Source organism: Topomyia yanbarensis, chromosome 3 (genome assembly GCF_030247195.1).
Source record: "Topomyia yanbarensis strain Yona2022 chromosome 3, ASM3024719v1, whole genome shotgun sequence".
NCBI classification, from domain to species: domain Eukaryota; kingdom Metazoa; phylum Arthropoda; class Insecta; order Diptera; family Culicidae; genus Topomyia; species Topomyia yanbarensis.
The window spans coordinates 313,506,189-313,520,268 of record NC_080672.1 but is presented as its reverse complement, the minus strand read 5'-3'; the positions used below and the strand labels follow the sequence as shown (position 1 = coordinate 313,520,268).

Genomic DNA, 14,080 nt, shown 5'->3' with positions numbered 1-14,080 from the left:
CGTCTCTATCTGAACCGTTCAATCAATATCACATTCAGAATCATGACCCGCTGCAATTGGCCTTAAACAGTGTTTTAGTAGGCGACATTGCCTGTCTCGTCTACAATTGTAGTGTGTGATTCTTACGAAGAGTCCTTCCAGCTCCAGTAGGACAACTCTCGGAAAAAAAATTAACGATGTCTTAAGCGTTACAGAACTTAAAATTATGCTTCCCCAGTTTATCCACTCTGAGTATCTATCCTGCTCTATGTATTCAAGACACAGTTCAAAACGTGTTTTAAATTAAGCAACAAATAGATCCAATATAAATTTTAAAACAAAACTGTTTTAAATTATAAAACAAACCGCTATACTTTATTGTTTTAAAAGGGCGAACACGAAATTATTGAGACACATTCAACAGGGCATAACTTTTTTACCATTGGGTAAAAATCAACCAAATTTTGCACACTTTCTCATTGATGTGTATTGTTTACATGCTGTCAAACTCGAAGTCGTGTTTTTCGATTCAACGAAAATGGAGGTGAACAAACGCGAGTCGAGAGAACAAATTCTTTCCAAACACCTGGAATTTCCTGACGTGTCGCACCGGCAGTTGGGAAAAATGTTGAACATTCACCATTCAACCGTCTCCAGAGTGTTGAAGCGGTTCCAGGAGCGGTTGACGTTGGACCACGGCAAAGGAGCTGGAAGAAAACCGGGACCGGAGAACAAAAAGACGGAGGGAAAGGTGAAACGGATGATTAAAGCAAATTCCAACGTCTCAAGCCGTGATTTGGCTAAAAAGATCGGCATGTCGCAGAGCTACGTCCAGAATGCAAAGAAAGAGCTGGACTACATACATACAAGGTACAGAACTTCCCAAACCGCGATGAGCGGCAACAATCGACAGCTAAAACTTGGGCACGGAAGCTGTACGGTTGCTGTGTGATGGACGACGAAACGTATATAAAAGCCGATTTTAAGCAAATTCCGGGGTTGAAGTTTTTCACCGGCAAGAGCAAGTTCTATGTGGACGACAAATTTAAGAAGAAGAAAATGTCGAAGTTCGCCTCCAAATATCTCATTTGGCAGGCCATCTGCTCTTGTGGACTGAGGAGTGAGCCTTTCGTGACAAAGGGCAAGTAAATGGCGATATCTACAAATCTGAGTGCCTCGAGAAGCGCCTTTTGCCGTTCTTGCAGCAGCACGACGAATCTCCGCTATTTTGGCCAGATTTGGCATCATGCCACTATTCTAAAAGTGTCCTGGAGTGGTATGAGGCCAATTCTGTCCATTTTGAATCCGCCAAACTGTCCTGAGCTGCGCCCGGTGGAGCAGTACTGGGCAATGATGAGCGGGAACTTCGGAAGAGCAAGAAGACAGTCAAAAACGAGAAGGACATGTTAAGAAAACGGAAAAAAACTGAGAAACTGGTACCGGATGACACTGTAAAGACTTTGATGGAGGGCATCAAGCGAAAATGCGTTCAATTTTACACCCAAGGCTCCATCGATTAACTTTTCTTTTGATTTTTGAAGTAAATATATGTATAAAACTACCCTAAAATTTTGGATTGATTTTAAACATTATAAGAAAATTGGCATGACATTTTCGGTGTCGCAATAATTTCGTGTTCGCCCTTTCGTTTCGAACTGGAACCGGTTTAATAACAATGTAATTTATTAAATAAGCTGGCAGGCTACCTAGCTGAAGTAAGCTAGAACGTGAGTCGATAGTTGTACTACATTTAAATTCATTCGCGAATTATATTGCATGCTCTTGAAAAACAACCACATTTTTCATGCCAGCGTAGTCGTTTCCGGTACACAACTCTTTAATTTTCTTTAGGTCCAGTTAAAGGCATGGATCTAGCTTTCTAGAACCGAACGTAGAGATTTCGAGGCGGGACCGATTCATTATCACGCGAACATGAACGTTTGTAGAATCCCGCTTGAGACAGCGTTTATAAGTTTATTAGTGCCAACATATTCACCGAGCTGTTTTAATGTTTGCAAGACCGCAGACTTTAGTATGCGAGGATGATCGCGAAGGTCTTAAGCATTTGTATGTTAACGTGCTGAATACTAAAAGAGAATGATTCCCCATATCCACTGGGTTTCCGGTCACGTCGCCATGCAACGTGTTGTCTAGCGGATATGCGCGTAATTTTTCTTTTTTGATTGGTTCAACTGAAGGCATCAGTCTAGGCTGCTAGAACCGAGGGCAGAGACTTCCGGACGTGAACGATTCATGATGGCACGAACGGTGGGTTGATACTTGAGATCGCGTTTGTAAATTGATAAGTGCTAATACGTTCACTTAATTACTGGGGTGTTTTAATGTTGGCAAGATCGCGGGCGTAAGTATGTGGGGATGATTGCAATTGCATGTTCGCGTTTGTGTCCAGATTTGTGTTATCATGAACGCCACGAACGTTTGTACGTTTGGAGTCTGGGCGACTGTTTGTGTATATGAGAGAATATACAATTAATTGTGTTAGTGAGTGTTAATATGGGTATAATTTAAGATGTAGTAAAAAAGGAAAAATAACATGCCGAATAAAGATAAAAAAGATGCAAAAAGATTAAATAGAAGCATATAAATTGACAGATATTCTTGTTGGTATACATCAGTAATGGAAAAGCAAACTTATAGAAGTATAAAAAAGCAATGAAATAGAAGAAAAGAACACATGTAACATACAAGCAAACTATTTGAACTCGTTCAAATGCCTGCAAATACGATTTATTACCATTAATGACAATTGCACTTTGTTCGAGTTTTGTCATACCGGGAATGGATAATTCACGGGCGTCGGTAAATTGATCGTGTATAAATTTATCCAATCCGATCTTCCCGAATGAATCGAATCGAATGCTCGAACTGAACATCGGAAAAATGTGACCAATTGCAGAACAGACAATAAATTACACACTATTCTATCATATATGCTAGTTCTGCATCCATTCCCTGATCCAAATACTCAGATGAACACATACACAGATAGATATACGACAAGCACATAACTATTGTACACTAGTACTCAAAACTACAATTATTACTGCATTAACACTAATAAGCTTCAACTTTGTTTAGTTTGAACTGGTGCAAAGAATGAAAACACACGAAACACAAAGCCCTGTCGGTCTCCTCGATGCACCGCTATTGAGGCGTAATGCAATAACCATCTTAAAGCAATTGTCTGTCAGAAGTTCATTATAACTGGTGCACGAAACATGCTTGATGATGTTTGCAATACCATTAATCTAGGGGAGGGTTCTCAGGAATTATTGACAAAATTGCGTTTCAAAACATGGGTACTATTCCAACCGATTGTTTTAGGTGTGGTTCCCATATTGAAACATTAGAAGTATTCTACTTCAACAGAGGTTTTGAACCTTGTGGTACCTTTCCTCCTTTTCTGATTGGAGGTATGTTAGGAAATATGTAGATAAATAAATGAATGATAGAACAACTTGATACATACACTGAAAACCATTCGATGAAGAAAATAACAAAACAAATTCTTGTTTTCCTAATTAGTTGATTTTAACAGAAAAATGAAAAACGTAACTAAATTTTCTCTTAATTTTGCGAGATTCTCAAATAATAGTTATTGAAAATTATTATTGATTTTGATTCAAGACGCACATCATACGAAATGACAGCAAAGTAGCCAAGATGCACACCTTACTGGAATACATCAAGGTAGCGACAGTATATTCATACACGCTGGGCATAACGGTTATGCAGGTAGGTACTTGTCTCAGCTTGGAAAGCTTGTTTTAGCCCGGACGCAACTACCTGAACCAGTACACAAAAATCAGAAATTCAACTGACCTCATTTTGGTTTTGCCTAGTTTTTCTTTAAAAATATTTCAATACAGGAATGATTTTGATTGACATATTTTTCAATACATGTATACTGAAAGTTGAAAGTATTGTCGAAGATTGTCAAAATCATTCTATTTCGGATTTAGTCGATTATATAGTAAAATTTCAATTATTAACAAATGTAATATGTAATATGCAATACGATAATTATTTTTCATCTTTTGAGATTCCAAACTAGATCTGGAATAAGTATGAAGTTTTTTTGTAGTGCTGGCTGACTAAATAGAAAAGAAATAAAAATTATTCCTTTCATCTAAAATTGAAATCATCAATCAATTACCAACAATCCTTAAATAGCTTTGGTTATTTCGTCGCATTTAAGAGTGCAGTTTATAAAAAGATAACATTATGAGAAACATAACTCTATATAATATATTTACGTGTGGATTACTGGCATACGGAGTATTTCAACAATTTAATTCCATACCTTCATCCGTCGGTCGGTGAAACAAAACGTTTGAAATATCGTATGTTGTATTTTACGATGAAGCAGTTTAATTCAACAATGAGATTAGTTGAATTCCAATCGTTTGTGTCTTGGCTGAAAAGGTAGTGTAACGGCATATGCAATTGTATTTGAACTAAAACAAGCGTTACAAGCTGAGACAAGCTTTTCAAGCTTTAGCTCAGGTAGGCTTTTTAAGTTTTGTGCTAGGCTGAAACGTTCATGTCCAGACTGAAACTGACAGCTTCAAACCAACAACGTTGGATTATTGTTTTCAACAAAAATTTAGTTCGCCCAAATATTAACTAGACGAAACCAAAAACTCAACTAATTTTTTAGTTGAAATTGTGATGAATCGGGTTTCCGTGAAATAGACAAGTGTACTAATAAATAAATGGAAAATAAACAAATACATAAAGGAACAATCGGAAAATAAATGAAAAATGAATAAATAAATAGATAGGTAAATAAATATATAAATTGATTAATAATTAATTTCTCCGTAAAAAGGTCGGATTTCATTATTTTTTTCCGATGCAGTGAGAGTTATGCTATTCAATCAATTTTCATTTTACAAATTTTTTCCAATTTTTTATTGAGGAAGATTTAAAATTGAGAAAATATCATACACCCGGCGAAAAGCAATTCATATTATAACTCAAAATCTGCTGGACCAACCGTTTCGAAAACTTTTCCCAAATTGTTATTATCAACATTTTTCCAATAATAAGTTAACCGACGTTTTTAGCGAAAATTGGACTTTAGACTTCAAAATGCTACGAAAAATTCCAAAACCGAAAAAAAGATCTCCCATCCTGGGACAATAGGTGAACAAATTTCAGTGAAAAATTTCCAACTGATCGGATCAATTAATGGAAACCGCACGAATTTTTTCGAGGCGCCTCCGAAGATTCATTGCCACACGCTCAACTTTCAGTATTTTGCAATGAATACTTGGAAAATATTATTAAATTGTTGAATTATTATATGGAATTTGAATGAATATTCTAAAACTCCCTCTATCGTCAAAACAATTTTAAAAAAAGAGTTTTATCGGATCAACTCTTCTACGTTTTTCTTGCTCTTTTGTGCATAAAAGGAAACTGTATAATATTTAACAACATAAAAATGCATTACAAAACCAAAAAAAAATGATCTGCGCAATCAAACTTCAAATCTCGAAATGTTGGTTCTGAGAATTTAAAGTTAAAATTTTGTTTAATATTTGAATGTTATTTTTTCGCAACACTGACAACAAACGTTGTATCTATTTGCACTCTGCCGTACCCGCAATCGGTTCTAACCGATCCAGTTCCGTACAGTTGAAGGAAGGCACTTACCTCTGATCCCCGCGCAACGAGACCGCCTGCGGTGCCACTTTCATTCACGGAATCCAATAGATCATCACTCTGGGAATCGCCAGTCGGCCGCTGCTCTAACGTCACCACCACACTACTACTCTCATGGCCCAAATGCGACGTATTCTGCAGTTCCTGAAGAGGCAGTTGTTTTTGCGATTGCTGCTCTTCACTTTCCAATTGTTCCCTCTGTCTGACCGACGCAAACGAGGAATACGGTTCTCGGTTATCTTCCGGTCGAATCTCGCACAGCTGATCGTCCAGGTACCAGTTGGCGGTCGGGATCGGAACGGCTGGCTCCACGGACTGGTGCTGCTGGTGCTGAACAATCGCTTCGTGATGTGTGATTGGACATGTGTCCTCTGTCGTTTGGGTCCCAATCAGTGCATCCTTGCACCGTTTCAGGTAGCTCTTCATTTTGGAACGGCTCTTGCGCACCTCTCCCCGAGTCAGGGTTCCACCGTTCGAATAGTGTTGATGGGACTGCTCGGGGTGTTGGTCACTTTCACTTTCTATCACAAGAATATCGTCCAAACCGCCACCACAGCTGACGGCGTTTCCAGCGATGGTACACGACGGTGGATTTGAATCGTTAGCCGAATAGCGGGCCGATAGGGTCACTGAAGATACGGCCGTGAGCTTGGAGGAAAGGTTCAGCCGCTCGTCATGCGTTTTCCACGCGTTGTCATCGAAGGATTTTGCCCGACGAGTGGTGGGTGTGAGCTGCGCGAGATGGAAGAAAAAATGAATGGGTTAGTCATTTGCCCGGTGTTTGCATTGTTGTTTGATTACTTGTTGAATATATTTTAGAAGGATACTGAACTAAAATTAGTAATATGAACATTAATTGTTTTAACTAGTACGACGAACTCATTCTATAAACGTTTGATTGAAATTTCGTGGTAATAAAATGAAAATAAAGCACGTTTTCTTTAAATTTCAAAGACTGCCTATGCCGCATTGTATTTCCGTTGACCAAACGCCAAGAACTAGAAATCGAAAGTCTGTCCTTATACGGTTCCGATTTGGCGCAGTAGCCGCCGCAGTAAGTACTAATTGTTTCCTCGCGCATTCGATCTGTGAATGGCGCAAGACTTTTCACGCCGCTCCAGTTCGTGATCAATTTGAAGGAGATCCGGAGGCGAAATCGAAACGTGCCAATTCGTGGCCCGTTGACAAAATCGGGATCAATTATCAAGTTCCTCCGGTGCTGGTGTCGACACGGCTCCGGGTCATTACTAGCTCTTACCTGTCATATACCGAACGGGGGTAGGCGCAAACAAACAGCTGTGCTGGAACTGAACGATTCTATCCCAAATAAAACCCAAGCCCAGCGGCATGACACTCCGTCGTCTCCGTTCGAGCGCGAATCGCTTGTATTGAATTAATTTAATTTAATTATTATTCAAAAGTAATAATAAAATAAACAAATCGTTCATTACATTTCTATCACGATTTCCGATCCAAGTCATGGCTTCAACGACGACGACGACGACGACTGCCCCTATTCGAGGCAGGCAGAAAAATTGGCGGCACCCAATTTAGATTATCTTGCTATGAGTTGTGGTAGCAAATGCGACCGTTTTCCTTTGCGGTTTTGTAGAACCTGGTGTAAACAATGCCGGCAACAACAGGAAATTGGTGACACCGACAAACACGGTCTGCTAAGTCTGTTGACGAGTTGTACCATTTGATGTAGCTCCGCTGGAAACTTGTACCGAGTCTGATTCGAAGTGAGACTTTGACACTTGGTATATGGATTACACTGAATTCGAAATGAGCAACCGAAAATAAAAGTCGCAAACTTTAAGCGAAAAATCGGACAGGAGCTCTCCGATGTAGGAGTAGCTAAAAAACCTTCAGTATGAAAATATATTCGGTTCCTACAAAGTACTTTTCTTTATCTGACTTTTAACCATGAATGGAACGTTATACGGATTTTCCTCCTAACGAATTATTCATTTGTATTCGCTTTTTATACTGGAAGTTCATCCTTGCCCTGGATCTTTACATTCGATTTTTACAATCTAATATATTTGAAGCAGCGTTTTCGAAGCATATTCGGCTTTTATTTTCGGTTATTCAAATGTAAACAATATGAAAAATCAAAAAAAAAATTTTAGAATGTGGTTCTACTGAAGCTGTAGAGCTGAGTTCGGTTCATATGTGCAGGTGTTAGAACTTGACGATTGTGTGGAAATAAACGTTTAACTTTTCGTGTTTGAGAACGCGTTAATTAGATTACAAGTGCTATAGTGTTCATTATATCATTGGGGCGTTTATGTGTTTACGAAACCTTGAGAGTAGTTGTGCGTGGATGATCGCAATTGCATGTTCGTCTTTTTGTATCATCACGAAGGGCTCGAGCGTTTGTAAGTTAACGTGTTCGATCGCGTGGGGCTTCATGTGTATAAATTCGAATTTATAACTGTGTGGTCATTCGCATATTCGCGTGTATTCTTGAATGATCGCGCGACTGTGAATCCGATACTTAATTTTCAGATGCTAGATGATGCTAGTTTCCCTATATCACTAGAGCTTCCAGTCATGTCGCCAGGCGACGTGTTGTTTAGTAGATATGAGCGTCATTTTTGCTACTGCTTTTTGGTCGAGAGTGGAGACTTTCGGATGTAACCGATTCATGATCGCGCTAACATATGTGTTTGTAGGTCAGCGCTTGAGACCGCTGTTTATGATTTGAGAAATGCCAACACGTCCAATTAATCACCGGGGTGATTTCATGGTTTTGAGATCGCGGGCTTACTTGTGCGTGTACTAAACTTAAGCATTTCTATGTTAACGTGTTTGTCGCGTCTGCTAGCATGCTTGTAACTTCGCGTGGATAAGTTCGATTTTATAGCTTAGTGTGGCCATTCGCACATTCGCGTATGTTCTTATGATCGCGTGAACCGTGAATCTGATGCTTAGGCGTATATTTTCAGTGTACGGTTCAGATACTAGAAGAGAGTTTCTAATCTCACTAGAGTTCTCGGTCATGTCGCCATGAAACGTGTTATCTAAAGGACATGAGCGACTGAAGGTATGAGCCTAGGCTGCTTGTACCTAGGGTCGGAATTTGACGTGATCGATTCATGAATTTATAAGTGCTAAAACGTTGACTTAATGTTGGCGAGATCGCTGGCGTAAGTATGTGTGGATGATTGCAACTGCGTGTTTTCGTTTGTGACCAGGTTTGTGATATCGCGAAGGTCGCAAGCGTTTATACGATTGGAATGGAAGAGATAGCGACTGTACATGAGAGAATACGCAATTGATTGCGTTAGTGAGTGTTTTTATGACTCTAAGATATAGTAAAAAAGAAAGATAACGTGCCGAATAAAGATAAACAAAGAAGCAAGTAGATTAAGTAGAAGCGTATAAATTGACCGAAATTATTTTTGGAATACATGAGTAGTGAAAAAGCAAACTAATACAACCTACAACAAAAACAGACTATTGAAATAGAAAAAAGCACATGTAACATGCAATAACTTAAATTCGTCTAAATACCAGAAAATCATACATCTATCTACCATTAACGAGTTTAAAATTGAAACTATTTTAAAATTTCTCAAGAAGTTAAAAAAAATCGGGGGGGATCCGGATCCCTATGACCCTCCCCCTGGATCCGCCACTGATTAGGATTCATACTACGCTGACCGATAATGGATGATTCACGTGTGTCAGCAAATGAATCTAACCTTAACTTATTCAATCCAATATTCTCGAATGAATGTATCGAACGCTCGAATCGAACACCGGAAAAAGTGACCAACGTATCCTAGGAAAGAAAAACAATGCACGCGAGCTCATAAATTTCCCACTATTCTATCATATACGCCAGTTCTGCATCCTTTCCCTGACCCAGCCATCACAAATCCAAAGTAATTACGAGTATACTCTCCGAGCTGCAGACAAAATAGTAAGGGACCAACAAAGTAGCTCCGTCTACTAGAAACTACTCCACGCTCGGCTCCACTCGGAATCGCTGCAAAGGCCTCAACAATAATCTGGTTCGTTGAGTAGACTAGGTCCACCGCCGGGGACCAGATCGAGTAGATGCAGACGAAGCGGAGAGCTGAATGGCTCATGGAAACGAACATCGGGGAATTCATAGTAGAGTAGATTCACCGCCGAGGACTATCCGACTATATCGCAACAAAAATGGGAGCTAATTGTCTCACGAAACAGACATCGGTATCGAGAGAAATTCCGTTGCCAGGGAAAGTCGGAGTAGGGGAGTTCACCGCCGAATAGATCGTGATAAGGCTGGGAGCTGTATAACTAAAGGAAACAAGAGCTAAATTTCTTATGGAAACAGCATCTAAACGATTCACTAGGACGAGAACTAAATAGCGACATTATAGATGGAGACAAGAAGCAAGAATCGAGAGTTAAATCAAAGCTCAAAGGTCGAGCCATTTCATGGACCAACTGAGGCTCCGAGGATGTGCAGAAAAAAGAAATGTGACGTAAGCACAAGGAGCACTCCCAACTCTCACCCCCGCTTCCCCCACGAAGTAATACCTTAATGTAGTCCCATGGGTAAACAGAGTAAGGAGTGCTTTTAGTGAGTCCCACACATTGCCAACACACTACAAGCTAGGATTTTAAACCTTACTATAAACCTTACTATAAAGGGTAGGAGGTTTGAGGCTTAATGACCCCCATCCTCCTTGGACCTACTGCGAGTTGAGAAGTCTTGCTAGGATATGGTGGGATTCGGGCAGTATTAAGCTCTGATAAATCCCTCTTAAAAAGTCAAAATTACGAAAGCAACTCCGACGAAGCGAATCCGTGCCGCTTCTGCTAAGATTTCAGTAATCAAAGATCTTAGCAATAAAAGCTAAAACCGTAGTGACAGGACGCGAATCACGAATTGGACAGCGACTTTGGGCTGACAGGCATACTATCCTACTCACTGCGTAAGGAAGGATGGCACCGACTTAAAATGGCAATTGGGCTAACAGTACGGCTGCCTCCGTTCAATTAAAACTTTAGTAGGTCTCCGGATACGTTCGAAACTCGTCACCAATAATTGGTGGTACTAGGTTTGGATGGACACCGATTTTACGCCGATCCGGCTCTGAACACTACACCCTATGAAGGATAGTGTCAACCCTAGCAACGAGTGGAGATAACGACCCGGAGCTGGGACCCAGAAAAATAGAGAAAGAGTAAGAAACTCATACATATGGAGTAGGCGCGGTGAACCCATTCGCAAAGGGTGGTTTGATGATGTCACCACGAGGAGCAGCAGCTGAAGCTATTCAGAAAAAGCAGGAGGAGAAGCAACAGTCTGAGCAGAGCGGGTCGAGTAAAACCCCACAGTGACAGCGAAGTGCTTGGCGGAGGAGCTTCACAAGTTTGTGGACGCGCGAAACAATGTCCATAAGGACATTAAGGAATTAAGTTCTCAGAATCCGAAAGGCGCTAGTGTCTGCCGTGAAGGAGTATGACACGGTAACGCTAAGCGCTGATGTATCTGAGCGAGCATTGACATTGGCTAAGGCCTACCCGGGAACAGCAAAAACGAAAGGAAGGTAAAAAAATGGAGCAAAAGAAGAAAGGAAAACCTCCGGCTCATCAGAAGGCGCCAAAGGAAGAAGCCGTACTCATCGAAGTCAAAGATGCGGCGACGTATGCAGCGCTGATCAAGAAGGTCAGTGAGAATCCTGAGCAGATTTGGGGGGAAACGTGGTAAGAATCAGGCGTTCTCAAAAAGATGAGGTGCTCTTCAAGTTAAAGGAGAACCCCACGATTAACAGCTCCACTATGCAGGAGATTATTACCAAATCACTGGGTAAATAAGTTAAAGCCTTAAGCCCGAGGACGGTAATTGTGTGCAATGACCTGGATCACGACGGAAGACAGGCTGAGAGGCAGGGCATCCTGGTGGTGCACATGACAAGCCGGTTAAAAAAAGATTACCTAGGAACTCAGACAGCGATGAGTCATTTACCAGTAACCGCTGCTGACAAGGCGCTGGAGGTAGGCAAAGTTACGGTTGGATGGTTGAGATATCCATTAAGAGCCGCCCCTCGGGTAAATGAACAAGCGGAGAAATGCTTAAAGTATTTGGGCTTTGAATATTTGTCAGAGGCTTGCATCCAGAATGTGCTGGAAATGATGGGATATGGGCCGTCTTACGAGATACTGCACGCAAAAGCCGCAGTGCATGCTATGCGCTTCAGCGGACTGAAAGTACCATCAGACGGATGACATTAAATGCCCTGAATCACTGTGACACCGCACAGAAACTGCTGTGGCAGTCTACGATAGAAACTATCTGTGACGTCGCTTTGATTGCAGAGCTTTATCAAGTCCCGCTTAATGACGGTAACTGGGTGGTGCATAGTGGCTTAACTATATCAAATTCATGGCCAAAATTATTTCACATGTTTTTAAGCTTTTTTATACGATAACAAGTGATGAAAAATTGTTTTTCATGGTTTTAGACCATTTATGAATATGAAAATAGTATGAAAATATTAAACATCCTTGCAGTGTGATGCAAAGCCGAAACTAAATAAATTCCACAAGCATTATTATTTTTCAATGTAAACGCGCTTAGAGTAATCTATCAGTTTGAGGAAACCTCGTATAGAGATTAAGTCTGTTTCAACTGTTTTCATAAATTAAAACATTTTGTTTCTAGTTTTCTTATAGTAAAAAAATTCAAGTTTTTGTAAATTCGGTAATAGAATCCAAGTGATTATCGTATTCAATCTGGATTATTCACGTTAACACTTGCAATCCGCAGACAAGAACTGGAATGAGAAGATTGCATAATTCGTTTGATGATTCGCTTACGTTTCCAAGGCAACTTGTGTACGTTACATTTCATATAGTAGGGTGTCCCAAAATGACATCATATTAAAAAAAATCATCGGGCTCACTTCTTAAATAAAAGGTTAGGGTGTTAGCATCACTTCCTTCTTCTGAGAGAATTTGCTAAAACGCTTCCTACGGGTGGCGAACTTTGATTTTTTGAGAAATGGACCGATTTTGGATAAAATTTCAAATTTATGCCTGTTGAAGTGGTCCTGAACTGTCTTAGATTTTTTTTCAGCAGTTTTTATTTTTCTGAAGATCTAGATGGAAACGTTTGGTTAGTTAGTTTGTACATTTTGAATTATAAGAGCGGCAGAGCCATTAAAACTTAGTAAAAAGTGAAATTTTTGGTGTTTTCAGTATTTTTTATTCAAAACTGGGTATCTACAAAATTTTAAAAGTATAGAAAACACTTTCTATATTTGAGCCGAACACAGAGGCGTAATTTTGCAGAAGAAAGTGTATAGCTACGGGTAATGGAGTATGAGTTATTTAAGTTTTTGTTAGATAACCTTTGACATTTTTAGCAATTCATCAAAAATAATGCTGTTCCAAAAAGTAAATAAGTTCAAATGTGCTTTGACCACACATTGTTTTTTGGAAAATAGAAGGAAAATTATGAAAAATAACGTTTTCGGTACGTCTTTAGTATGTCAGGACGAGATTTAATGAGCATCTGATGATTTTTTTGGAACTTGAATTATAAAAATAGCGAAAACTTTGCTAATTACGCCAAGTCTCGAATTATTTTTTGAAGAGTTAATTCTCCATAATTACATCTAGGAGGCATCTTCAACAAAATAATTGTGTCAGAAGATGCGCTGTATTCTGTTGTAAAACTTTTTCAAAGATATTTGCACCAAATTTTACTATTTCGGAATTATATGATCTAAACAGTAAATATCAGTTTTTCAACACTCACCTCACCACACCTCACTCTTCTGCATTTGTCTCCACTTTAAGGTTCCTAACATGGAAAAAAGACCTTATTTACAAAATGTGAACACGCCAATCAACTCAGCCTACAAATATACGCCATAACTTGCCATTAACTCGACATATTTGTTTAATTTTAGTGATTTTAAACCCGCAAGGTGGCTATTAGTATACAAAATAATTAAAAAAAAATCGTCAAATGCTAATAAAAACCGATTCTGATGTAATAGAGACAAGCGAAAAACGCCATTTTTCATCATTTTCCTTCCATTTTCCGAAAAATAATATACAGACTAAGCACACTTAAGTTTTTTTTATTTTGTAGAACAGTGTTATTTTTGATGAGTAGGGTAATTTGAGGGTGAGATGCCGCACCGTGGTCACAAACTGAAAATGGTGAACAAAAGTATTTTTGGCTCTCATTGATGTTTTTGTGATTCAGTGTCTTCAGCTGAGTTTCATGAAGTTTGATTGCACCTATAAATCGGCTAGCACCTTCATTTTTCCTAAAGGGGTACTACCATTTCCAGAATCATTTTTTTATTCAATATTTTAAAAATATTTTTCTTTCTCAACCTTGTGTAACGGTTAAGTTGAAGTAACTTAATTTAGGGCACTATTTATCTATATG

The 14,080-nt window shown here is 39.4% G+C and overlaps 1 protein-coding gene across 6 annotated transcripts in view; it reads right to left on the bottom strand.

The window, feature by feature from the left end:
• LOC131691395 (uncharacterized) overlaps positions 1–14,080 on the bottom strand; it is a 956,846-nt gene that overhangs the window by 760,679 nt on the left and 182,087 nt on the right. For all 6 annotated transcript variants that reach the window (XM_058977753.1, XM_058977754.1, XM_058977758.1 and 3 more), the window contains exon 2: positions 5,662–6,402. In XM_058977753.1, coding sequence (XP_058833736.1) covers positions 5,662–6,402 — 741 coding nt within the window. The remainder of the gene's footprint in view (positions 1–5,661; positions 6,403–14,080) is intronic.